The sequence below is a fragment of the Barbus barbus genome (assembly GCF_936440315.1).
Source record: "Barbus barbus genome assembly, chromosome: 34".
NCBI classification, from domain to species: Eukaryota; Metazoa; Chordata; class Actinopteri; order Cypriniformes; family Cyprinidae; genus Barbus; species Barbus barbus.
Window position 1 is genome coordinate 7357866 of NC_136762.1, and position 23282 is coordinate 7381147.

General features: G+C 36.4%; 5 protein-coding genes across 10 annotated transcripts in view; 3 read left to right on the top strand and 2 right to left on the bottom strand.

Moving 5' to 3' along the window:
• Positions 1-2767: 2767 nt before the first annotated feature.
• On the bottom strand, positions 2768-5878 carry LOC306854031 (tetraspanin-13-like). Its single transcript, XM_079391815.1, has 6 exons — positions 5564-5878; positions 5134-5301; positions 4833-4913; positions 4633-4746; positions 4117-4227; positions 2768-3931 (listed from the first exon to the last, which is right to left on the bottom strand). The coding sequence occupies exons 1-6, from the start codon at positions 5624-5626 to the stop codon at positions 3857-3859; spliced, it is 612 nt and encodes a 203-aa protein (XP_079247941.1). The 5' UTR covers positions 5627-5878; the 3' UTR covers positions 2768-3856.
• Positions 5879-6513: 635 nt separating this feature from the next.
• LOC306853738 (ankyrin repeat and MYND domain-containing protein 2-like) lies at positions 6514-15471 on the top strand. Its single transcript, XM_079391372.1, has 11 exons — positions 6514-6725; positions 7125-7189; positions 7909-8047; positions 8156-8254; positions 8792-8952; positions 9312-9377; positions 9512-9660; positions 12848-12983; positions 13109-13237; positions 13328-13457; positions 14331-15471. Exons 1-11 carry the CDS (start codon positions 6659-6661, stop codon positions 14465-14467), a joined length of 1278 nt encoding a protein of 425 aa, XP_079247498.1. The 5' UTR covers positions 6514-6658; the 3' UTR covers positions 14468-15471.
• LOC306853739 (leucine-rich repeat-containing protein 72-like) lies at positions 9712-17446 on the bottom strand. 5 transcript variants are annotated; one of them, XM_079391373.1, is made up of 13 exons: positions 17364-17446; positions 17199-17272; positions 16963-17032; positions 16704-16785; positions 16513-16626; positions 16219-16308; positions 15615-15758; positions 15480-15510; positions 15260-15384; positions 14257-14529; positions 13092-13191; positions 12693-12972; positions 9712-10946 (listed from the first exon to the last, which is right to left on the bottom strand). In XM_079391373.1, the coding sequence occupies exons 1-10, from the start codon at positions 17379-17381 to the stop codon at positions 14438-14440; spliced, it is 840 nt and encodes a 279-aa protein (XP_079247499.1). In that variant the 5' UTR covers positions 17382-17446; the 3' UTR covers positions 9712-10946; positions 12693-12972; positions 13092-13191; positions 14257-14437. The 5 variants fall into 5 exon arrangements, with proteins under 5 accessions (XP_079247499.1, XP_079247502.1, XP_079247503.1 ...); XM_079391376.1 differs by having other exon boundaries at positions 10112-10946; positions 15619-15758; XM_079391377.1 differs by lacking the exons at positions 9712-10946; positions 12693-12972; positions 13092-13191; positions 14257-14529 and having other exon boundaries at positions 15100-15384; positions 15619-15758; positions 16963-17002; positions 17364-17419.
• Positions 17447-18973: 1527 nt separating this feature from the next.
• On the top strand, positions 18974-21788 carry LOC306853740 (sclerostin domain-containing protein 1-like). The gene is made up of 2 exons (XM_079391378.1): positions 18974-19240; positions 20739-21788. The coding sequence occupies exons 1-2, from the start codon at positions 19045-19047 to the stop codon at positions 21131-21133; spliced, it is 591 nt and encodes a 196-aa protein (XP_079247504.1). The 5' UTR covers positions 18974-19044; the 3' UTR covers positions 21134-21788.
• An 891-nt stretch (positions 21789-22679) lies between these two features.
• Positions 22680-23282, top strand: part of LOC306853777 (D-ribitol-5-phosphate cytidylyltransferase-like) — a 29372-nt gene continuing 28769 nt past the window's right edge. The window contains exon 1 of one of the 2 annotated variants that reach the window (XM_079391424.1): positions 22680-23103. In XM_079391424.1, coding sequence (XP_079247550.1) covers positions 22871-23103 — 233 coding nt within the window. In that variant the 5' untranslated portion in view covers positions 22680-22870. The remainder of the gene's footprint in view (positions 23104-23282) is intronic. The other variant, XM_079391425.1, reaches the window with a different exon arrangement.

Here is a 23282-nt window from a genome sequence, read left to right on the forward strand (position 1 = left end):
ATTTTCACTGAAGCTTGCGTTGGAAAATCAAAAAAATTTATAAATGTTGAAACTATTATATAACTTGTAATATTATTAATATAATTTTGAACCTCCTGGAATACACACACACCAGGATGTTCAAAATTATATTAATAATATTACAAGTTATATAATAGTGTTAACATTTATTAAAAAAAAATTATTTTTATTTTCCAATATGAGTATGAATGTTTACCCTTATCATGGAATTGAAAAAGTGTTTATTTTAATTTAGCTAATATTTTATCTTGTAGATTATATGTATACATCTGTTATGTGGAATAGCTTGTTCAGGGCAGTACTAAAGAAACAAGCAAGATTCTGTGCGAGTGTTGTTTTCTGGAAATCCAATTCTTCAGGTTTTGTAAAACACTTCTCCTGCAATTTAAAAAATGTTTTGTTGCATTGTTTTAGGTACACCAACCCATTAAGTGAAACTCAGAAAACCTTGTTTGAACTTGAAATTTTGAAAGTGATTATATCAGGATGACAGACAGTAATGAAGATCAGCGAATATTAACGATTCTTTCATGGAATGTAAACGGTGTTAACCGCAAAAGATCTGAGGTGCTTCGTCATTTAAGTCTTCTAAAGGCTGATGTGGTCTTTCTTCAAGAAACTCATGTAGGTCCAGATAGAATCTACAAAACTGGGAGCATCAAAATTCAAGATTTAGAATGCGATTACATGGCGGCATTCACCGTATTTAAAGGAAGTTCACGAGGGGTGGCCGTACTTTTCAAAAACAACCTAGAATGTGGTGGTTTCAATGTCAATTGCGATGAAAAGGGAAGATTCATAATAATCTCATGTCAAACTTGGGGGCATAATTTTGTATTTATCAATGTGTATAACTGAAATGATGAAAAAATTAAGCTCACAAATCTCACACAAATTTCAACCTACATCCCACATTCTACATATCTGGTGGTCGGTGGGGATTTTAACACGGTCATGGACTCTGACCTTGACAAAACCTCAAATTTACGAAACCGAAGTCACAGAAACACTTTCGATGCTCTCCAATGTTTTTTGGAAAACTTCAGCTTGGTGGATGTCTGGCGGTGTCTTTACCCAGAAGCAAAAAGCTTTACGTATTTTGATGGGAAAGGTCAGTCGAGATTGGACTACTTCTTTTTGCAAACTCACAATTTAACAAGTGTAACTGCCTGTAACATTCACAAGAGAACAATGTACTCGGATAAAGAAGAGTACATTTCTGATCACGCCCCATTGTCACTTCAGATTCAGACAGATGGACCAAACTGGCAGTTTGATTCTTGTCTCTGTCTCCTTGAAGATAAAGCGTGTATGGAACAACTATCAAGCATAATTGAGAGAATTTCACAAATAAATACCAAAAGGAATGAATACATGTGGCCAGGAGTGAAGGTCAGACTTGTATGTGAGGCAATAGCTTTTCAAAGACAAAGATCTCCCCCAAAACTAGCAAGACATGAAGCATGATTGAACTTCCTCAAGAGATGGACCAAGGAGGTAGGGCTTTTCTTTTCCTGCTCTTGTTTTTGAATGTAAAATTGTTCAATATTTTTGACATTCATTTCTTTTTAAGGTTGTCCAGGTTCAGAATCATCCATTGAGGTTCTTCATACACCAAATACTTCATCCCAGAGTCTTCTGTATTTCTTGAATCATTTGCACCAAACTGAGAGATTCGAAGACATAAAATCCACCCTGATTACCGTTCTTAGTGAGCCTGTTTCGAGAAAAGAGATCCTGGACGCTATACTGTCCTTGCCTCCGTCTGAGAGTCTAACATCAGATGGACTAACAGTACATTTCTATAAAATTCTATTCTATGTAGACCTCTTACAAGCATTTTTCAACCAAAGCTTTGACCTCAAGCCAATTAAACTCACAATTTTTGAATCATTGAGCCAAGGCAAAAACGATCATACTTACAGCTATGATATTCAATATCACTTCAGTCCGATTACAATATTTAATATGGATTATAAAATTCTGGCTTTGATTCTGGCAGAGAGGTTGAAGAGTGTTATTGAACATTTTAAATCCAGGTCAAAGCAAACCACATATTTCTGTTCTAGACCACATCACTGATCGAATCCCAGTGCTGTTTATTTAATTAAAACTAGATCCAGGTGCACTAAAATGGCCATATTTGTTTAATAGTTTAAAGTCTGTGAACCTACCTAACCGGTCTAGATCCGTGTTGAAGCTGTTTTTGATGGCAGATCACAGATCACAAGGTCTGAAGGTGGGATGTCCACGGACTCCTTTAAGCATCTGCCTTCTTCCTCTGATTAACTCCATTAACTGCGAGAACATGTTTTTGGGGCCTAAAGTTCAAGAAGAAACCATAAAGTCAGCCATTGATGAAGACAGTGCCCTGATTTTTCTTTCCAATTCAAATGAAGTTTTGGATAGTTTTGAAAAGATGCTCAGCGATTTTGTGGAGACGTCAGGCTTTATTATTGATGAACGATGCTCTGAGGTATTCATAGCAGGTTTATCTGGCTCCAGTTAAGGCAAAGATGAACTTCAGTTGTTTAAGAGAACGGACGATGGATTATGAGATTTTGAACATGAAATTACATTATGCAATTGCTGGAGGACGCTGAGTCTCTCTTTGTTTTGGTTGGCACGGTTTTGCATAGATGGTTGCTCATCTATATCTGTTATAATGACTCCGATCCATGGAGTCGGTTCCAAGAGTCAATTATAATTTTCTCAACTCTTTAAAAGTGGAGGTAAAATGAGTCTTGATAGATTATATTTTTATTTACATTGTACTTTACGCCACTATAAAAATGTGAAAAAAGGCTAGTCGCCACCTACTGGTGTAGTGGTGTACTGAAAATCTTTTTGTTGAACTTAATTCGAGTCAATAAATCAAAATCCCCATTACTACTGTAGCTCTCTATATTTTTCACAAATCCAAGTATGTTTAAGGCTCCGCATACATATATTACAAATACTTTATATTGGCAGATTCTGCCACTTAATACCAGATACAACATTTGGAACAAAAAAACGGTACAAACATGTTGCTTGTTTTACATTTAATAAATTCTTAGTATTTTTACATGCTTAAAACGACCTTCTAAAATTGAATCAATAACACGTTGAACCAGTATAGTATTACATACGCAGATGAAAATACAAAAACTGCAAAGATTTAATCCCATGTCAAATCTCAGGAAGGTGGTTTATTGTGATCCGCATGTATGTAAATGCAGGAGGGTATGTTTTCACTGCAACCAGCAGAGGGCAGAACAAGATCTCAATGAATGCATCTGTGGTAAAACGGCTGGACACCCTCCAGCTGAGCCGCACCATTGGCTAATATGTGGAATGCAAACAGATGATGTAGACGTTCCTGGTCACATCCTGATCAGAATGATGTGGAAGTGGGTTGGGTGTAGTGTCAGTGTGCAAGCTCATTACTGAGCAACTGAGCTCAATGCAATGACTGTAGGTTTATTGTTTGATTTAAGAAGCAGGAAATGTTGTTTGGTTCCTTATAAATGTTTTCTAGTTGATGAATTTTAATTTCTTTAATTTTCATTTAATTCCAAGTTTATTTAGCAACTCTTTATCATTGTAAGAGTTGTTCAATTGGGATCAAAGTTCAAGCCCAGTTAACCTACTTGCATAATCGGTGACAAATAAATATTTGTGAACTCCACCATGATGCAACTCATAATGGCTGTTCCACAAATAAATAGTTTAGAATGATTATTTTATCTCAAAACATCAAGAAATTTGAGTGTTATCAAAAGGAACTACAGATCATAAAAAAAAGTCCATTCAAGAATTCAGTAAAGCTGAAAGTCTTCAATATGTGTGTGCTTTAAATGAAAGCTCCAGGATTTCGCCGGTGATCCTTCTGATTCCTGTATCTATGTGCTAACCAGACGCCCAGAATCTGAAACAGAAAATATAACAAAATGAATATAAAAATGAATTTATTAACACCTCAACTAGACGGAAAACTAAGGAACAAGCACCAAACCTTAAATACACTAACTGAACTGTTAACGGCTTGATTCAGTATTTCCACGTTTCATGTAATAGGTTTTCAGAAACAAATGATGTCAAGTGTTTGCTCACCTCTGTAAAACTGAAAAACAAACTGACTCCTCCAACAAACTGTAAAGCATCGTCAGCATAGGCCTGGATTATAACTGAACATGGCCTACATGTTTGATCCTTGAAACAGTTCTGATGGCAAAGAGAAGACAGAAATAAAGCAGAAAATTATCTTTACAACCACAATAAAACTATATGTTAGTTCATTGCATATAAACATGATCTCATACTCAGGTGACCATCTCAGATTATTTGCTCAAGAGGTTAGAGTCTGTCAGAAGTATGTTTCATTTTGTCCACATTTAGTTGCTTAATTATGAACTATAAATAAAAATTTAAGCCTTATACCTAAAATCTTAAAGTACAAAAATTAAGCATTTACCAAAGCTCACTATATAAACACATTCACCAACGATTTGTTTGAGAAGTTTAAAGTGTCTTTCCAGACGCATGCTATTTTTCACATTAAGTTCAAGTAGCAGAAGACACTTCATAATTCATTAATCTTGGATTGAAAAGCAGAATAGTAGTTCTTACAGCAACACAGGTCTCATTGTAGTTAACTTCAAGGAAGTCACAGCAATCCAGTGATCTTTCCAAATCCTCCTGCATTGATTCAGACTTATTCCATCCTATCTCCAGGAGCAGGTTCTGAAGGAGAACAAAACATTTGAATTTAAAACCTAGGAACGAGGAAACCAGTATCACCTCGTCAAAGTAGTACAAACTATAATTACCTGCTGTTCTTTATTAATCGCCAAGCAGGCACACGATACTGAAAACTGCACAACGAATACCAAGAAGAGAATGATCATGTACTAAAGACCAGTTAAGGTTGTTTCACCAACATTTTGGACAAATTCAAAAGCTGTTGATGATAAAGGAAATCCTTTCAAACACAAAAGCCAGCAAAACTGGTAAATGCGAGTTTAGGGCCCATAATACAATACAAACTAAGACTGATATGTTGAACAGAGATAAACCTCATACATTATTAATAAGGAGAGTATTTCTTGAATGAGTAACTCAGGAGGATACAAAGAACAAGAGGACCTGATGATGCTTCACAGCTCCACACAATCCTATAATGGCCACGACGAAGAGAAACAATCCAACAGCAATGACAGCAGCCATCACCCTGAAACTAGAGACCAGTCCGAACCATTTGCCCCACGCTGCAACACCAATCATTAGAAGACTGACCATCTGAAAACAAGAAAAGATGGATGGTTACACTTCAAGGAGTGTGCATGCCCAGAAAAGAGAATTTATATATATATGCATGAAAAGACATTCTCATTAGGTTTTCCCATTTACAGTAGGCTACAATTGAAAGAACTTACATATTATTGCCATTGTTATTGTAAAGAATAATAGGAATATATGTAAAACAAAGACAAAACTCATTGTTCATGTGAATAAGAACAAGTCTTAAACACTAAATTTATGTAAAGCGTTAGACACTTACCACATAAATAAGGTTCAAGATACAAAGAGAAGTTTTGGAACAAACAAACCCTCCACAAGCCATGATGAAATATCTAGTGCACACTTAAACCATAGTCTGCAAATAACCTTTACGTAGGACCTTCTGCTCTGACTGAGACAAGTCGTCTGGAGCTAGAAGTTGTCTAAGATTTGCTCAGGTAGACAAGTTTAACGCCATTGGTCCGTTCTTTATCTGTATGCAAATAAGCAAAGTCCTCATTTGTAGGCAACTGTTATTTCAAGGTGAAGCAATCATGATAGGAAGTCCGACTCGTTCGGGAGAATCGGTTCCTTCGAACGGATCGTTTGAAAGAACCTGTTCAAAGGCAAATGCCGAAGTTCTGAATTCAGTGAGTCGGTTGTTCACACAAGAACCGGTTAAACCGACTCAGTGGACAAATTGTTCAGTCAGACGTGCGAATCATTTTGTGACAGGTTTCCAATTATTGTATAGTTTTAAATATACACATAGGTCTGTATGGTATAATATTTTTGTTAGTTGTCATCTCAACAGTCCATGATTTCCAACCACTTTAAAGGTGGGATTATTTTACACCTCTATATTTGATTAATATAATTTTAATTTACTGAAACCCTAATGATAGTAAGATGCTTATGTATGAGACACACTTACATTAATGTCTCTTATTTTGAAAAAAATAAATATATGAACGTCCTAGACTTCATGGGACTGAAACACCACCAAACAGATGGGGTACAGAATTGTTGAATATAATTAAATTGTTTTTCACTACTCCCATACTTGGCAAAATTACAAATTTAGTATTTTAAAGAGTTAAAAGAGTTGCATATTGCCATATATATATATATATATATATATATATTTTTTTTTTTTTTTAAATGAATTCTAAAACCACAACGGAAAGCGACAACGGTAATTACGCCCCCGTCTTTTGTCGCAGTTGGTTCAGTCCGACAGTAGCGCGTATGCCGTTAGTGGAGATTCTGGAGAAGGCAGTCAGTGTGGATCAATCACAGCACAGCAGAGCTTTCTTATCACAGTCAACTTATATTTTGTTTATTAAAACCAAAAAGCGTCACTTAGACTATAATAATGTCTGCACCAAAGAAAGGAGACCTGACCGACACGGAGAAGGAGCTACTTCAAGTTATTGCTGCAGGTAATGATAGCACGATGCTAACAGGCTAACTGCAGATTAACACATTTAACAGTTCAGAAAATGATCAGGTATGATTTAATTTACAAAATCTGAAAGCTATGGTTGCATAAATATACATAATCAATTTTCTGTTTGTTTTTTAAATGAATTCTTCATATGTTGCATGCAAAAACCTGCATATGTATTCAGTTAAACTGTATCTGACAGGTAACGATATGATAAATACATATACGTAACTTACCAGTAAAAGGTCGTTTAAAATGATTTAAGCATCAATATTTTTGTGTTGCTTGGTGTTCCTCAAAATATCATGATGATCGTTTAGCATTAAATATGCATTTAGACTGGTGTGTTATTCTTTACATTAAGTGCCTGATAGCTGTGTTTGAACATTTGTAGGTAATGTGCAAGAAGCCTCTAGACTGCTTGGATCCAAAGATGTCAGGGTAAACTGTCTGGACGAGGTAAGGAAAGGAAGTGTCATTATGCATTTTAATAAACAGGTTTAAATGTGGTTTAATTATGACTCTGTTAGTTCTATGTTCTTTTTGAACAATGCTTAGCTTCTGTATAGAATACAGGTTAAGTACATTGGCCTGTCCAAATCAGATGTCACTGGCACTTGTGGGCTTTCAAAGCAGCTGCCTGGAAATTATATTGATTGGCTTTCATTACAAATCCTTCTGTTGGAGCTGGAAAGAAACAAATAAAAAATGATGAATCAGTTACTTGTTGGATAGCAAATAAACAATTTAGAATATTTTTTCTTTCACTTTATTTAAGGAATTAATTAATTGTTCACCCAAAAGTCAAAGATTGCTAAAAAATTTACTCGCCCTCAGGGCATCCAAGACATAGATGAGTTTGATTCTTCATCTCAACCGATTTGGAGAAATGTACATCACTTGTTCACAATTCACAGATCCACTTCAGTGAATGGGTGCCGTCAGAATGAGAGTCTAAACAGATGATAAAAACATCACAATAAAATATGAGTGTACTTGCTGCTTGAAATGCTGAAAGATGACTTAAAGGAATAGAAAATTTGCTGAAAATTCACAGGTTAATGCTTTGAGTGTTTTTGGGAGTTGTCAGGGTCACCATTAGGTACCCATCGTTAATATTTAAAATATGATAAATCCTTTGCTGAATATTACTTTTTTTCCCCATTTTTTTTCTTCAGTATGGCATGACTCCTCTCATGCACGCTGCATATAAGGGCAAGGCAGACATGTGCAAACTGCTGCTGCAGCATGGAGCAGACGTCAACTGCAACGAACATGAACATGGATACACCGCACTCATGTTTGCAGGACTCTCAGGTCTGGATCACAGATGCTAAATTCTTTTGGTGCTTGTGCTGTTAATTTGACTGTATTTTATGCTAGTAATTTGAAAATACAGTAAATCATGTCCACTCTATTGCACAGGAAAGACCGATATCACCTGGATGATGTTGGATGCTGGAGCAGAGACAGATGCAGTGAACTCGGTCGGCAGAACGGCAGCACAAATGGCTGCTTTTGTAGGTATGGCCTTATGGGGAAAACTGTACTTTACTGGTCAGTTCAAATGTATGGGGTTGGTAATTTGTAACTATTTTTAAACAAGGCTCTTATACTCACCAAGGCTGTATTTATTTAACAAGAAATACAGTATAACAGTATTATTGTGGATTTTTGTGTTTTCTATTTTAATATATTTTAGAACAAAATTCATTCCTGCGATGATAAATCCGAATTTTTCAGCAGCCATTACTCCAGTCTTCCTAATGTTGAAAATGGTTGTCCTGCTTAATATATTCTTGTGGAAAGTAATTTTTTTTAGGATTCTTTGATAAATACAAAGAAAAAAGAACCATATTTATTTGAAATAGAAATCTTTTGTAACATCATAGATGTCTTTACTGTCACTTAAGATAAATTTAATGCATATTTGCTGAAAAAAAAAAAAATTTTACTGCCCCCAAATTTTTGAACAATAGTATGTCAGATTTTGAGAGGATGTAAGGTATTTTTTTTGTTTCCAAAATTGAATAGTAAATAGTAGGCTACTTTTTTTTCCAGGGCAGCATGACTGTGTGACGGTCATCAATAACTTCTTCTCCCGGGCGAGGTTGGATTACTACACAAAACCACAGGGTCTGGAAAAGGAACCAAAACTTCCTTCTAAACTTGCTGGACCGCTACACAAAATTATAATGAGTACCAACCTCAACCCTGTAAAGGTACTTTTTTTTTTTTTTTTTGTCTGAACCATATCCTCACACACACACACACATATATATATATATATATATATATATATATATATATATATATATATATATATGGGCAGCATGTGTAGCGCATCTGCGCCTCAGGTGACCTGCGTTTGAGTCCTGACTCGTGATCCTTTCCCAGTCTCTAATCTACTGTCCCAATCTCTACTGTCCTATCAAAATAAAGGTGGAAATGCTCATAAATACAAGTTAAGTTAAAATGCAGCAGTATGGTCTTTCTGAACCTGACAATTATAATATAAAATCATCAAATCTTTATCCTGAACTGTTAAGATTGGATGTTCTTTTGATTTGTTTGGCTGCAGATAGTGATGTTGGTGAAAGAAAACCCTCTGCTGATGGATGTGGAAGCACTTGAGAAGTGCCGGAAGGTCAGTTGCATTTGTTCTGCATTATGCTAAGTGTACATTTCAGAGCTGAGTTGAGATTCGTTACAATAAACTTAGAGTAATTGAATTGAAATCTCACCCAACTTTACCACAGTTAATAGCTCTTTGTTTTCCAGGTTCTGGAGCTGATCTGTGAGAAGTGCATCAAACAGCAGGATATGAATGAGGTGTTGGCCATGAAGATGCACTACCTCAGCTGTGTGCTGCAGAAATGTGGCTCCTTCCTGAAAGAGCGACAGGACAAACTTGATGGCCTAATCAAGAGGTGAAATATTATGCAACCGTTCGAAAGTTTGTTGTCAGTTTTTTTTTTTTTTTTTTTTTAATTCATTAAGGATGCATTCATTTGATTAAAAGTTACAATAAAGACATTTATGTTACAAAAAAATTCTGTATCAAATAGTTTAACTTGTTTTTAATCTTTCTATTCATCAAAAAAAAAAAAATAATAATAAGCAGCACATCTGTTTTCAACAATAATAAGAAATTATTATTATTAATAATTTCTGAAGGATCATGTGACACTGAAGACTGGAGTAATGATGCTGAAAATTCAGCTTTGCATCACAGGAATAAATTATATTTTGAAATATATTAAAATAGAAAACCGTTATTTTAAACTGTAGTAATATATTTTACAACATAACTGTTTTTCCTGTATTTTTGATCAAATTAAAGGGGTCATATGATGCGATTTCAAGTTTTCCTTTTTCTTTGGAGTGTTACAAGCTGATTGTGCATAGATGAGATCCCTAAAGTTGCAAAGACTAAAGTCTCAAACCCAAAGAGATATTCTTTATAAAAGTTGAGACTCTGCCACGCCCCCCTAAAACGGTTCATTCAAACACGCCCCCACATGTCTACATCACGATGTGGAAATATTTGCGTAATGCCGCCCAAATGTTCACGCAAAGAAAGAAGGCGTGGTTTCAGTAACCACAGTAGTGTTGATGAAGCCATGATGGGGAGATGCTGTGTGTTTCTAGGTGAAAGCAAAAGCACTTTTTTTGGCCTTCTGAAAGTAGATGCAATTAGGAATCATTAAGATTACTTGCAACAGAACAGCTCAACCCAGATATTATCACAACGCATTTTATGGACGACCGTTTCGTGAACCTAGGAGAGGAGGTAATTCTGACTTTGCTATGACAAACTGGCGCTTCTGAATCAGCAACTGTAAGTATGTTTTGTTATTAGTTTAAGTATTTGCTATTGACTATTCAAATGCGATCTCGGGCTTGAACTGATGGTAAAACTAAGGACAATACTAACTGTCTTTACTTTTATTTTGCTCAAGCTCGCGATTATGTTAAGGGGTGTTGCATTTCCGATGAGTGCTTGCGGTGTTCGGCCAATCACAATGCATTGTGTCAGCTGGCCAATCAGAGCAGACTGTGCTTGTCAGAAGGAGGGACTTTGTAGAAAATGATGCGTTTGAGAGAGGCGGAGCATAGACGACCTGCGATAATGTACAGTATTTGAAAAATAATGTTTTTTGAACATTAAAGCATGTCAACATATTCTGTTAAACCAAATAAACAAAATTATGATCTTTAACCTTCTTATAACCTTAGTTTCCTGTTCACACTCACTGCATTTGGGGTATATATGACCCCAAAATTTAAAGAATGATTGTGAAAAAAATGTACATTTTTAATAGTACATATAATATATTATTTTTTTTGTTTACTTCTCATCTGTACAGTAATGCTGTGTTTTTGGATATACAAAGTACTTTTGTACCTATTTACCACACAATTCCTCAACTATACCATTAGCTTGCATGTAAAATATTATTTTTTTATGAAAAAAATACTTAAACAATGATCTAAATTAAATATAAGTTGTTTCTGGATATTGATCTAGGTGTTAGCTGTACAATTCTGCCATCTGTTGGTCAAAGACAAACCTTTAGGAATTAAAATTTAAGAAAGAAATTGTATTGTCCATAGATACCCAGAAGAGGGCAATAGAGATCCATTCATTTTACTGGATGTAGCCAACTGCTCATATTATAACTTTTGTGATAGATTTTGTGAATTTATACATGTATAAACATTATTAAAGACATTAAAAATAAATATTCTTTCAAATAGTAGAATTTTGGTCGTTTTTGAAGCGATTTGAAATGTCTGTTTTTACAAAATACCACAGAAATTGCCACATAAGAAACACCTAAAGGACAAGACTTAGAATCAGATTGTAGTTGAATATTATTTATTTTAATGAACCAAATGTCTCAAATGGCTCAGAGTCATCGCCCTCAGTGTCTTCCAGGCATGATTCAGTTTCACTTGAATCAAGCAGGCAATCTAAAGTCTCCAGGAGAGTGTAACGCTTTGCCATACTGACACAGAATGAACTGTGTGACACCAAAGACCCTCTTTTATACCTTTGGTGTGGGAACTATTTCTTTGTTTTCAAAATAAAGTTGCAGCTCTTAGATCTCAGAGTAAACTTTCTCAAAGTTGAACAGGTCAGTTGCCTTTCATCTCTCCCTTGCTCTCTCTGTCTGTCTGTCTGTGTGTGTGTGTGTGTGTGTGTGTGTGTGTGTGTGTGTGTGTGCGCGTGCGCATGTGTGTCTGTGTGTGTGTGTGTGTGTGTGTGTGTGTGTGTGCGCGTGCGCATGTGTGTGTGCATTAGGTCTCACCCCTTTTATCTTTGTTCTGCATTTGTGGCTGATTTTATTTGGCTGTGGCAGTCATACCTGTCTGTGTGTGTGTGTGTGTGTGTGTGTGTGTGTGTGTGTGTGTGTGTTGAGTGAGCATGTCTTTTCTACATTGCATTTTTGCTCTAGTACCAGGCCTTCATTTCTGTGTGGAAATTTTCAGATTTATGCTGGAATTATTGATTTTATTTGTCAATTTCTAAAAAAAATGCTTTCAATTGGAGTCACACCTGTGTGTGTGTTTGTGTGCGTGAGCATGTGTGTGTGCAAGTGATCATGTTCGTTCCACATTACATTTGTGCTCTAGTACCAGGACTTCATTGTGGTATGGAAATTTTCAGGTTTATTCTGGATTTACAGATTTTTTTTGACAAATGAAAAATAAAAAACATTTTTTTTTTGATTTTCCCATTCATTTCAATGTGGGGTCATATTGACCCCAAAGGTCATGAGTGTGACTTTTTTTTTTACATACCTTTAGAACAACCAAATCAAGCCCAGTTTTTTTGTGTGTGTATGGATAGATAATTTAGAAAAAGTCACAAGATTTTATTCCACTGAGATAAAGGGAACCATTATTTTTAACTAAAGAAAAGTCGCTTGGGGTCATATTGACCCCAGAGGATAACTTAAGGTTAAGAAAGCATCATATGACCCTTTTAATACAGCCTTGGTGAACATGAGTCTTCTTTCAAAAAATTTGAACAATAATGTATATGTGTGTATAAACTAAATTTACATTAATAAAGCAAAATTTACTCTTAACTCAAAAATCTTTTCTTAGTCTTTTGAAAGGGCGAGACAGTGATGGCTTCCTGCTATTCCAGGAGAAGTTCATCCGGGAGTGCATTAGGAAATTTCCATACTGTGATGCCACATTACTGCAGCAGCTGGTCCGGAGTATCGCTCCTGTGGAAATTGTGAGTATGAGTTACAGTGACCTCTATTTGCTCATGTAGAAGATACTGGAAGTGTAATAAAATAACAGAATCATAGACTGAACCACATTCTGTGTATGGGAGCCTCACCAGTCCTGTTCCGACAGGGAAGTGACCCCACTGCTCTGTCAGTGCTCACGCAGGCCATCACGGGACAGGTGGGTTTCATGGACGCAGACTTCTGCACAACCTGTGGTGAGAAAGGAGCAGAGAAAAGATGCTCCATCTGCAAAATGGTAAATGTCAGGTTTTGTCTTATGATTTATTCCATAATAGAATAATTGTTCTGCTGATGTACTTTCTCAAATCTTTGTGCTTTTCTTCAGTTGATCTACTGTGACCAGGCCTGTCAGAAACTGCACTGGTTTAGCCATAAAAAGGTCTGTAAGATGTTACAGGAGCAGAGAGAGAAACACGAAGCTGAGTCTGCATCACGACTACAGAAACAGGCCAAAGGTATTCAAACCCAATTAGTTTTGCATTACTACGACATTTATGAGCAGTATCAATGTTTTTGGGCATAGTACCATGGCAAAACATTGGCCTTGACATGTTCTTTGGGAATGCCCCATATTTCCTGCACTCATGTTATTTAATCTCAAGCATCACAGCAAGAAGAAATCATTCTTCAACCAAATTGTGAGCTTGCAATCTGAATTAAATGTTTTTATTTCACTAAGCAGAACCAAATCAGTCGTTTCAAGATTCAAGCTACATTTTTCACACTGTAAGGTTTTGATTCACTAAAAACAACCAAACAAAAAGAGTCATGTGTTTCGGGAATTGGACTACACTGTTCATTCTGTATGTTATTGATTCACTAAAAAGAAGCAAACCATAAGAGTCATTCACTTCAAGAATCAAGCTGCACTGTTCATGCTGTTTTTGATTCGACTCAAAAGAGTGATATGGGTCATTCATTACGAGAATAAGACTACTGTTCATCCTATGTTTTTGATTGACCAAAAAAAAAAAAAGAACCAAATCATAAGAGTCATTAGTTTCAAGAGTCAAGCTACACTGTTCATGCTGTATGTTTTTGATTCACTAAAAAGAATCGAATGATAAATCATTTGTTTTGAGAATCGAGTTACACTGTTCATGCTGTATGTTTTTGATTCGCTTATGTTTTCACACTAAAACTTATAATAGACATGGCGTAAAGAGTTGATTTGAGATTACAAGTATTGGAATCATTCAACTAAAGAATTGGAATACATATTTAAAAAGAAAAGAAAAATATACACACACGCACACTTTTTAATTTAATAATGTCATTAAAATAGCTGAGAAATGCCATGATTTAAGCTCTCTCTTTCTCTTCCGTAGCCGAGGCTGATCAAGCATTGGAGGAGATGACCGGCACTTTGGAGGAGCTCTCCGTCAGTCAGAGTGAGACCCTCAGCTCCTCAGATAACCAAACCCAAGATGTGACCTCAGAGACTGTCTCTGTTACAGCAGACTGACTCACAAAGAATCAACCATTTTAACTCCACAACCATCACCATCATCTTCATTGAAGACTCATCTAAGACAAAAGAGAGCAGATCTGTGATGTCGCCCAGAGCTTCTGAAGGTTTCTTCATAATTCTCATTCCGGATGCTCTTCTGAAAGCACATAACGTAGGGGAAAACCACCAAAAGCATTTCCACACAAATGCACAAGAGGGAAGGGTCGACAAGTGACAATGTTTTAAATAATCTTTTTACATTATGTTGGAAAAATATATGTATTTATGTATGTGAAAATCATGTATCGAGAGTCTTATGTGTGATGCAGGTTTTGCTTGCTTTAGGACAGATATTATAATATATTGCTGCAAGACATTGATACTTTTGCTTTAAAATATTTAGTTTGTTCTTTTGGAAAAGGATCAAATTTATGGATGGCAGCAGCTTACGTGAGTTTTCATAAATCTGTAGCATTTATCTGAATGCGACAGGTATTTTTGGAGATACCTGATATTGAAATACAGTAAAATGGTTTCACAAATCAAATAAATAGGTTTTCCGTCCGCAAGTTACAAACTAATTGATCACATGCTCTTTGATGAACATATGTCAAATATTAGATAGCACTCTCAGTACAAATATTTAAGAAAACACATTAGTCGTGGCAATGTTTATTGAGTTTGGAATGACAACGTATGAGCTGTTTTTCATTGATTTAAACCACTTGGCCTTGTCAAATGTTCCATCGTGCGAACAAGAGTGAAGGCAGAGGTCTGGAAATCATCGAAGTTTGACAGTGAGTATACCAGATGCAGGTTTGCTCGAGTCGTCTAGATGGTTCCACTGAGACGTGCTTGTACCAGTCCAGTTCATAATGGAGAACTGTATGATGGATTTGGGCACTGATGGGTTTTCTCGATCATCAGAATGACTGCTTGAGAAAACATACAAAGTCAGCTCCTGTGATACATTTTCTGTAGTTCAAACATTAAAAATATTTGAAAAATACTCTACTTTGACACTGACTCTGTACACCTCTTTCCTGAGCCATGCTGACCTGTAACAACAAAACAATCCTTTAGATATATTTCATGAATCTTAAAATGCTGTAACTTGATATTTTAGTTAAGTTTTCTGTTAGACTAGAGAACCTTAGCTTACCTACTGGTTTTGTGATGGAGTTGGTCACTTTTCTTCCTGTAGGAGGTGGTAGTGCTCGTCTGCTAAAGGCGATAGTATCAAGCACCCTCTGTCTCTCTACACTGAACAGCTTAAATGCTCGTCTCCTTTCCTCCTGCTTCACTTCTGCCAATTATACAGTACCTCACCGCTTAAAAATTTGGAATAATTAGGACTTTTATTATTTTTTAAAGAAGTTACCAAGACTGCATTTATTTACTTAAACGTACAGTAAAAACGGCCATATTCTAAAATATTATTACAGTTTAAAATAGCTGTTAATATATTGTAAAATGTCATTTATTCCTGCGATGGCAAAGCTGAATTTTCAGCATCATTACTCCAGTCTCCAGTGTCATGATCCTTTAGAAATCATTCTAATAAATTGATTTAAATCTTACCACAAACATTTAACAAAATAGTAGGCAGCACGACTAATAAAAAAAAATGTTTATCCAATCACATCATTAGCCAATGTAGTTTGTCTTATTAATTTTTACAGCATTTTGTAATCTTTGGGGTTTTTTCTTTGATCACTTTTGCTGAATTATTCACATATTTGAAGTTTGTAACCTTTGTAACCAACCTTTTCCATCTAAAAACCGCACAGATGGCAAATGGTGCAGCACGTATTGGCGATATTCAGGATCTTGTGTGAAGGGGTTCAGATATAAAGCTGAAACAGAAGATGCATTTCAGAAGAAATCATTATAATACTGATACTGTATATTTGTTTTTGGTTGTCTTACAAATGGAGTAAAAATAAGCTTTTAAAACTGCTATATTAATTTTGAAATACCAAGGAATATTTATAGTCTACTTTACTAGGGAAAGCAATGGTTGAAGGGCTTAATGAGAGATGGTGGTCTCAGGTTCTCACAGAGAGTGTGGAGGTCCTGCATGTTCTTCAGCTCTGACACGGTCTCCTCCAGACACTTCATCTGATTATTGAATAGGAGCAGGACTTGCAGACATGTAAGGTGTCTCAATGCCCCTGAGTGCAGACAGAAAAAGGGTAGAACTTAGAAACTACAAAAATGAATATAAAATATCTTTATAGCACAAACTGACCTGAAATGGAGAGAATGTCATTGTTCTGTAGATAAAGTTCTGTCAAGCAGCAGTTAAATGAAGCTCTGGAAACCTCTCGGATCTGTAAAGTTTAGTTTTTGGGGTTTTTTTTAATGGAAAGTGTATTGCAGCTTTGTAGTTTTTACTCATATTAATGAACTGCTTCATAGTTTTAGTGTTAAACGTTATTTTAAGTTGTAAAAACTATTAATCACACATAAGAGACAGTAAAATTCAAGTTTTAGTCAGGCAGTCTAACCTTGTTGTTGTTAAGCCACACGCATCTCAGCATGGAAGACCTTGACAAATCAGGAATATAAGTCAATCCTCTAAAAACAGATGGAAGACGAAAGGGAAATATTGTTCATAAATTAAACATTTATTTTAATGCATATTGTAAATTATAATACATTTCATAAATGTAGGTGTCCGGTCTACATCTTATGATCTAAAAAACGTATATATAATATTTATCTATAGTTTCCTTCTAAGCACCTTCTGGCGAGATGAAGGTGGATCACATCTGTGTCACGCTGAATCACGCGCTTCGGCAAAGGATCTTCATTTTCCTATGGAGGGGGGGGAATAAGTGATGTTAAGTGAACAACGGAGGAAATTAACTTTCTATTAAAGTGCAGTGCATAGATATGTACAGTCTACCTGTTTGTATATCTCCATGTCTGAACTAGAGCCTGCTGGTCTGACACTCGCCGGTTGCTAGGAGACACACTTCACTCGTGTTTGATTGATGGCCAATCACTGCGCACGCTGATAGCGTCACGGGGACGGTGCGCAGTGTTCTGTTGCGTTGTCTCGGTTGAGATTTTCAAACTTTTTGATGCTAGTTTTCTTTTTTCTCGTCCATGAGAGGGCACGCTTCTCCTTAAAATATTGTTAAGCTTCCACCACGAGAAGCTAAGTGTGTGGCAGGTTTGTTTGCGCTTGCATTGTTTACATTTATTGTGATATAACTCATTTGGTTTTTACGTGGTATAGTAACGTTAGAGCATTTAGCATATTCAGATACTGGACATATCTTTCTTAACTTGTTATTTTAAGGGCAAGAAGTCTTTTATTATATTATTATTATTACAAAATTTCCAAGACGATCTATCTATCTATCTATCTATCTATCTATCTATCTATCTATCTATCTATCTATCTATCTATCTATCTATCTATCTATCTATCTATCTGTCTGTCTGTCTGTCTGTCTGTCTGTCTGTCTGTCATCTGATTCTATCTATCTATCTATCTATCTATCTATCTATCTATCTATCTATCTATCTATCTATCTATCTATCTATCTGGCTGTCTGTCTGTCTGTCTGTCTGTCTGTCTGTCTGTCTGTCTGTCTGTCTGTCTGTCTGTCTGTCTGTCTGTCTATCTGTCTGTCTGTCTATCTGTCATCTGACTCTATCTATCATCTGACTCTATCTATCTATCTATCTATCTATCTATCTATCTATCTATCTATCTATCTATCTATCTATCTGTCTGTGTCTGTCTGTGTCTGTCTATATCTATCTATCTATCTATCTATCTATCTATCTATCTATCTATCTATCTATCTATCTATCTATCTATCTATCTGTCTGTATCTGTCTGTCTGTCTATCTATCGTTCTATCGTTCCATCTATGATTATTATAGATCAGTTTTAAAAGTTTAGTATTGAATAATGCCTGCTGTTTCACTTATCTGTAAATAGTAGGCGTTATATACACTTCAATAAATAGTTATAGCTAGTGTTTATCAATCAATCAGTCAATCAGTCAATCAGTCAATCAATCAATCAATCAATCAATCAATCAATCAATCAATCAATCAATCAATCAATCAAACATGTCATCTTTGCCACAGCCATTTTAACCTTATTTTCAGTAAACAGATCGAATCAACTTGCCAGACAGATTGATTGTTGATTAACTGCTGCTTAAATGAGGAAATAATGTTTTCTCTGACACTTTTCGAAGTAATTTTCACAATAAATACTTTGTGGGCAGATTGTGCTTGCAACACCCTCATGGAAAAATCATGGACAAAGTTTGCTTACATAAAGTGCTGAGTGTTTTAGTGAATTAGGGGCTCTCAGGGAGTCCAGTACGCATTCATTTGACTCCAGATGTTGGAGCACCTCACAGGGTCGAGTGTTTCTCTGGGTGTGGTTTAGACAGACTGACCGCGCTTGTTTTATCATTCCGCTCACCTGGGCCTTTGCCAAAACTGGAGGCGGGAGCGTATATATACACTGTGCATATAACCCAAGACATGATAGTGAGTGAGAATCATTCAGACTCAAGGAGCATCTCTCCACAAGCTGTGGGTTATTTCACATCAACATGTATATAAACGCACCCGAATCGTGCAATTTCATGTTTTTATTTTGCTTTTTGATAAGGAGTGGTCTTACTTTGAAGAACGATGCTACGGAGATTTTCTACTCTCATGTGGTCAGTCCGGTGCAGGATGCTCAGAGCAACGTGTCTCTGAATCGCGCGCGCTCCGGTGGAAGAGGCTTCACTGCGCACGAGAGAGGTGAGTTCACGCGCCCCACTTCACGACACTAGATTGATTAATAATCATATATTAAAGTCTTTCTTCTTAAGAAATTGTGTTTAAAGCTAAGTTTCATTTATAATTAACATTTAAAATAAAAAGTTTTAGTGACATTCCCAATATAAAGTGAGAATTTTGTTAGGTTTGAATTTCTTCAGACGTCTTCACTTGATAGATGTAATATCAGTTATGCTGCACAAATGGTAACATCTATTTTTTCATTGAAGTCTAAATTATTTAACCTCACTGAGTCAACCGAGATAGGCTACATTAATTTATACAGACACAACACATTTTTACGGTTTAAATTTAGCTATTTGAGGTAAAAATTGCATGTTACTACTTTTTATGTATTTTTTAGCAACCTGAAAATATTTAAAAGTTATCTTATAACCAAATATTGGTTTCCCTTATTTGTCTTTGATCAGGTGAAGTAAATGTTTTCATATCGATGTGCTCATTCACAAAATAGAAAGCAAACAGAACAGGTGATTTTATCCATATAGTGATTATTGTAGGGGAGACTTGGGCTAGTTGTCACAATTTATACACCGGTGAATATTTATTTCAGAAGTTTATACATTTTCTTTATAGACACATGTTGAAGACTTGGCCATCTTCCACTGTAATTGCCCAGGAAAAAGAGACAGGTCATTTAACACATGTTGATGTGTAGTGGGGTATGTTGTCACAGTGAAACCCACCATTAAATAGACTATTATAGACTTTGCTGCAAAATTTAAACAGTAATGAATCATGAAACAGCATTTCAATTAACACTGAAATGTATTAATGATGTCCAATTAATTGGATGTTCCAATCTAAGGGAGAAAGTTGCTATGCATGTTATCTATGCATATGGCAAAATACTGTAGGAATTTATATGGTTTACACAGTCACTTGGCTCACAACCACATCGAGCAGCAGAGATAAAAGAGTGCCGAGCACAATGTCTGCTGAGTGAATCTTGTCAGACTTGGAGAGTGGAGGTGCAACTCAGCTTTTCAGGAAGTCTCCAGGGGGAACGGTGTTTGTTTTTTGAACGACCTTAACTTGAAGTAGGGAGGAAGAAAATGTCCCTCCGATCCCCATTCATCACGTCCTGTCATGGAGAGGGGGGCACATTGTAACTGAGGTTTGTTGCTGCTGTGTGAATAGATTTTGGCTTGGGTTACGCTGACAGGAGGCTCTTCTCTGAGGCAGAACAATACTGACAGTATAGCCAGCAGCAAAATCTGACAATAAGAGGCTCAGAGTCATCATTCATCTATACGCTAAACCATTTCCGCTCAGTTCAGATAAGGGCTTAAGTAAAGCAAACCAAGCATATCATCCATACCACTGTTGTTTGTGTCTGTTCACCAACCATGAAGAAACAGCACCAAGGTGAATGCTATCATAGATCTTAAAAGACTTGTGTTGATCTGATATTGATATGCAAATCTGGCTGAACGTTATTTATCACTTTGTGTTACAGAACGAATCCCAGTCAGCTGCAGAGAGCTGCGATCCACAAAGTACATCTCCGATGGCCAGTGCACGAGCATAAACCCTGTTAAGGAACTGGTGTGCACGGGACAGTGTCTTCCAGCTCAGATGCTGCCCAACTGGATCGGCAGATATGGTAGGAAGTTCTGGAACCGCCGAAACAGTCAGGACTGGCGCTGCGTTAACGACAAGACCCGCACCCAGCGGATTCAGCTCCAGTGTCAGGATGGCAGCACCAGGACCTACAAGATCACAGTGGTGACCTCCTGCAAATGCAAAAGATATACGAGACAGCACAACGAATCAGGGGTCAAGTCTGAGGGATACGCTCCTACCCAGATAAAAAAGCAAAAGAACAAAGGGGCCACCAGGACAGAAAGCTAAATGAGGCTATGCTCGGACTGAGCTAGATTTTTCCTTTTAAAATAACTCAATATGAACGAGAGAGCTTGTGACGTCAGCTCACAGGAGCACTGAACTTTCTTTGTGCTGCCTTTGAGAGCAAGTGCAGGGCTCTGAGTTTACTGTGAAACCAGATGTCCACTGCAGTCTTTGGAAAGAAGAGAAAATGAAGACTAAATCTCATCACCAATATAATCTCAATCAACATGCAGCCAGTAGTGAAGACCTGTCCATTATAACGTCAAAGAGACTGACAATGACAACTGCATATTACATTACAAATATGTTTTTTTGTCGTCACTGCCTGATATGTGTGGTAATCACTTGCTGTGGTATATACTGTTAGTCTTTGTGTTCAGCGACAATAAGAGCAGTTCTCAAACCCCGGAAATGCATAGCTCAATGTAAATTAAATGTCTGTATATATTCATATGCATTTATGTAATTGATTGTTTTGCAGGACCTTTATGTGTAATATTGTGACATATAAGCTGATGTAACATATTTTGCCTTGACTTTGCTCTGACTTTGAAACATTTTTAGTTTGTGCAAGCATTATTCGGACAAGATACTGCACTATAGTGACAATGCTCATATTGGCTATTATGGTGTAAAAGCATTAAAATTAAAACATCTGAAAATGTCTCAGTATAATAATTTACATCTGCATGAGGTGACATTTTGAACTCCAAGTTATGCCTTTATAAGATCCATTAATTCAATACATTAACATGCCTATTTTTTGTTTCATGCATGACATAGTTTATATAAAATAAACCAAAGAAAGGGAGAGAAAATTATTTGGAAAAAAAGTGAAAATTATTATCTATAATAATAATTAAGAATAACATTTTATATGCCTCTTTCATGTGCAAACAGGCATATAAAGACAAAGTGGTGTCAACAGGCAATATTTAATCATTTCATTTTCCCCAACTGTCAGTCATCAGCTGTCATCACAGAAAAAGACTCAATGACAAGTCATTTAAAACTAGTTAAATTCTATTTTGAATTAGTAACCACATGCAAGTGTATTAGTAACTCATTTTACTATTGCTTATAGTTTATTTTTCAGTATAATGGAAATGACTTAATTATTTAGTTTACTGTAACAATTTAAATAGTCAGGTTTTCCCGTATTAATTGAATAAACACTAGTATAATTAATTAATAGCAACATCTAATTTTAAAGTCAACTATGAAGTCACTCTGACTCATAACAATTTAATAAATTTACTCTTAACTGAGTTACTAGTATCTTGTTTTAATAGGCCTACTACTATTTAAAAAAGAAATGCTTGTAACTATACTAGTAATGATAAGTAGATAGGCTACTAGTTAAAAAAATGCATGTCAAAACGGCTTGCCATAATTTGGTAAAATTTAGAAAATAAATCATAAAAATATTTAAATGTCATTGTCCAGAAAGAATATACTGTTTATTTAACACATGTTGACCTGTTGTGCATGTATTTTGATTCGGAATATCATTTTATAAGACTATACAATGAGATGATATCCCATTCCCAGCTGCTGCAGTGCAATGTCTTGGATAACAGGCTCACTCTGATACCAGAGCAACAGCGGGAAAGCTGCAACACTGCTGCCGCGAAACATAGCTCAAATCACCCGCCGAATGGCGACGCAGAAAGTCGGTTAACAGGTTCTTCCCGTGAACACGGCTGCCACAAGTGAGGAGCTTATTAGGACGCTGGAGAAATGCAGCAGGAGCGCTGTTCTTCCTCCGAAAGGCCTCTGGATCCCGGCTGTCTGCTGGAACGCGACGCCGAGCGGGGCGCGGACCGGCTCGGTTGCGCGGCGGTGGATTTCCCGGTAGCTGTAGTTCTTCCCGCCGGTGGCTCTGGGGAAAGAATGGGACTTGCCACACCGAAACAATTCTGCACCATTCTCAACAGACCACTGATAAGCTACACGATTCAAGCGTTTGAGAGGTGAGACTTGATATTCCGTGTCAGTGAGCACATGAAACTAATTTTATTAACCAACATACTTGACACGTAGTTTGTTATTAGCAGACAAAAACAGAACAACAATAAATCATTATGCCTGTCACAATTACGTCTGTTAGTTTGACAACTGGATTTTTTCCCCCTCAAGTCAAGGACACCTA

Coding starts and splice junctions, on each gene's coding strand:
- LOC306854031 (XM_079391815.1), bottom strand. CDS start 5,626: ATGGCTTGTGGAGGGTTTGTTTGTTCCAAAACTTCTCTTTGTATCTTG. Junction 5,302..5,563: donor TCTTGAACCTTATTTATGTG/GTAAGTGTCTAA, acceptor TCTTGTTTTCAG/ATGGTCAGTCTTCTAATGAT. Junction 4,228..4,632: donor ACAATGAGACCTGTGTTGCT/GTAAGAACTACT, acceptor CTTTGCCATCAG/AACTGTTTCAAGGATCAAAC.
- LOC306853738 (XM_079391372.1), top strand. CDS start 6,659: ATGTCTGCACCAAAGAAAGGAGACCTGACCGACACGGAGAAGGAGCTA. Junction 9,378..9,511: donor CACTTGAGAAGTGCCGGAAG/GTCAGTTGCATT, acceptor TTTGTTTTCCAG/GTTCTGGAGCTGATCTGTGA. Junction 13,458..14,330: donor ACTACAGAAACAGGCCAAAG/GTATTCAAACCC, acceptor TCTCTTCCGTAG/CCGAGGCTGATCAAGCATTG.
- LOC306853739 (XM_079391373.1), bottom strand. Junction 16,786..16,962: donor TGTGGCTTAACAACAACAAG/GTTAGACTGCCT, acceptor TAAACTTTACAG/ATCCGAGAGGTTTCCAGAGC. Junction 14,530..15,259: donor CTCGAGCAAACCTGCATCTG/GTATACTCACTG, acceptor CTTTTGTCTTAG/ATGAGTCTTCAATGAAGATG.
- LOC306853740 (XM_079391378.1), top strand. CDS start 19,045: ATGTATATAAACGCACCCGAATCGTGCAATTTCATGTTTTTATTTTGC. Junction 19,241..20,738: donor CTTCACTGCGCACGAGAGAG/GTGAGTTCACGC, acceptor TTTGTGTTACAG/AACGAATCCCAGTCAGCTGC.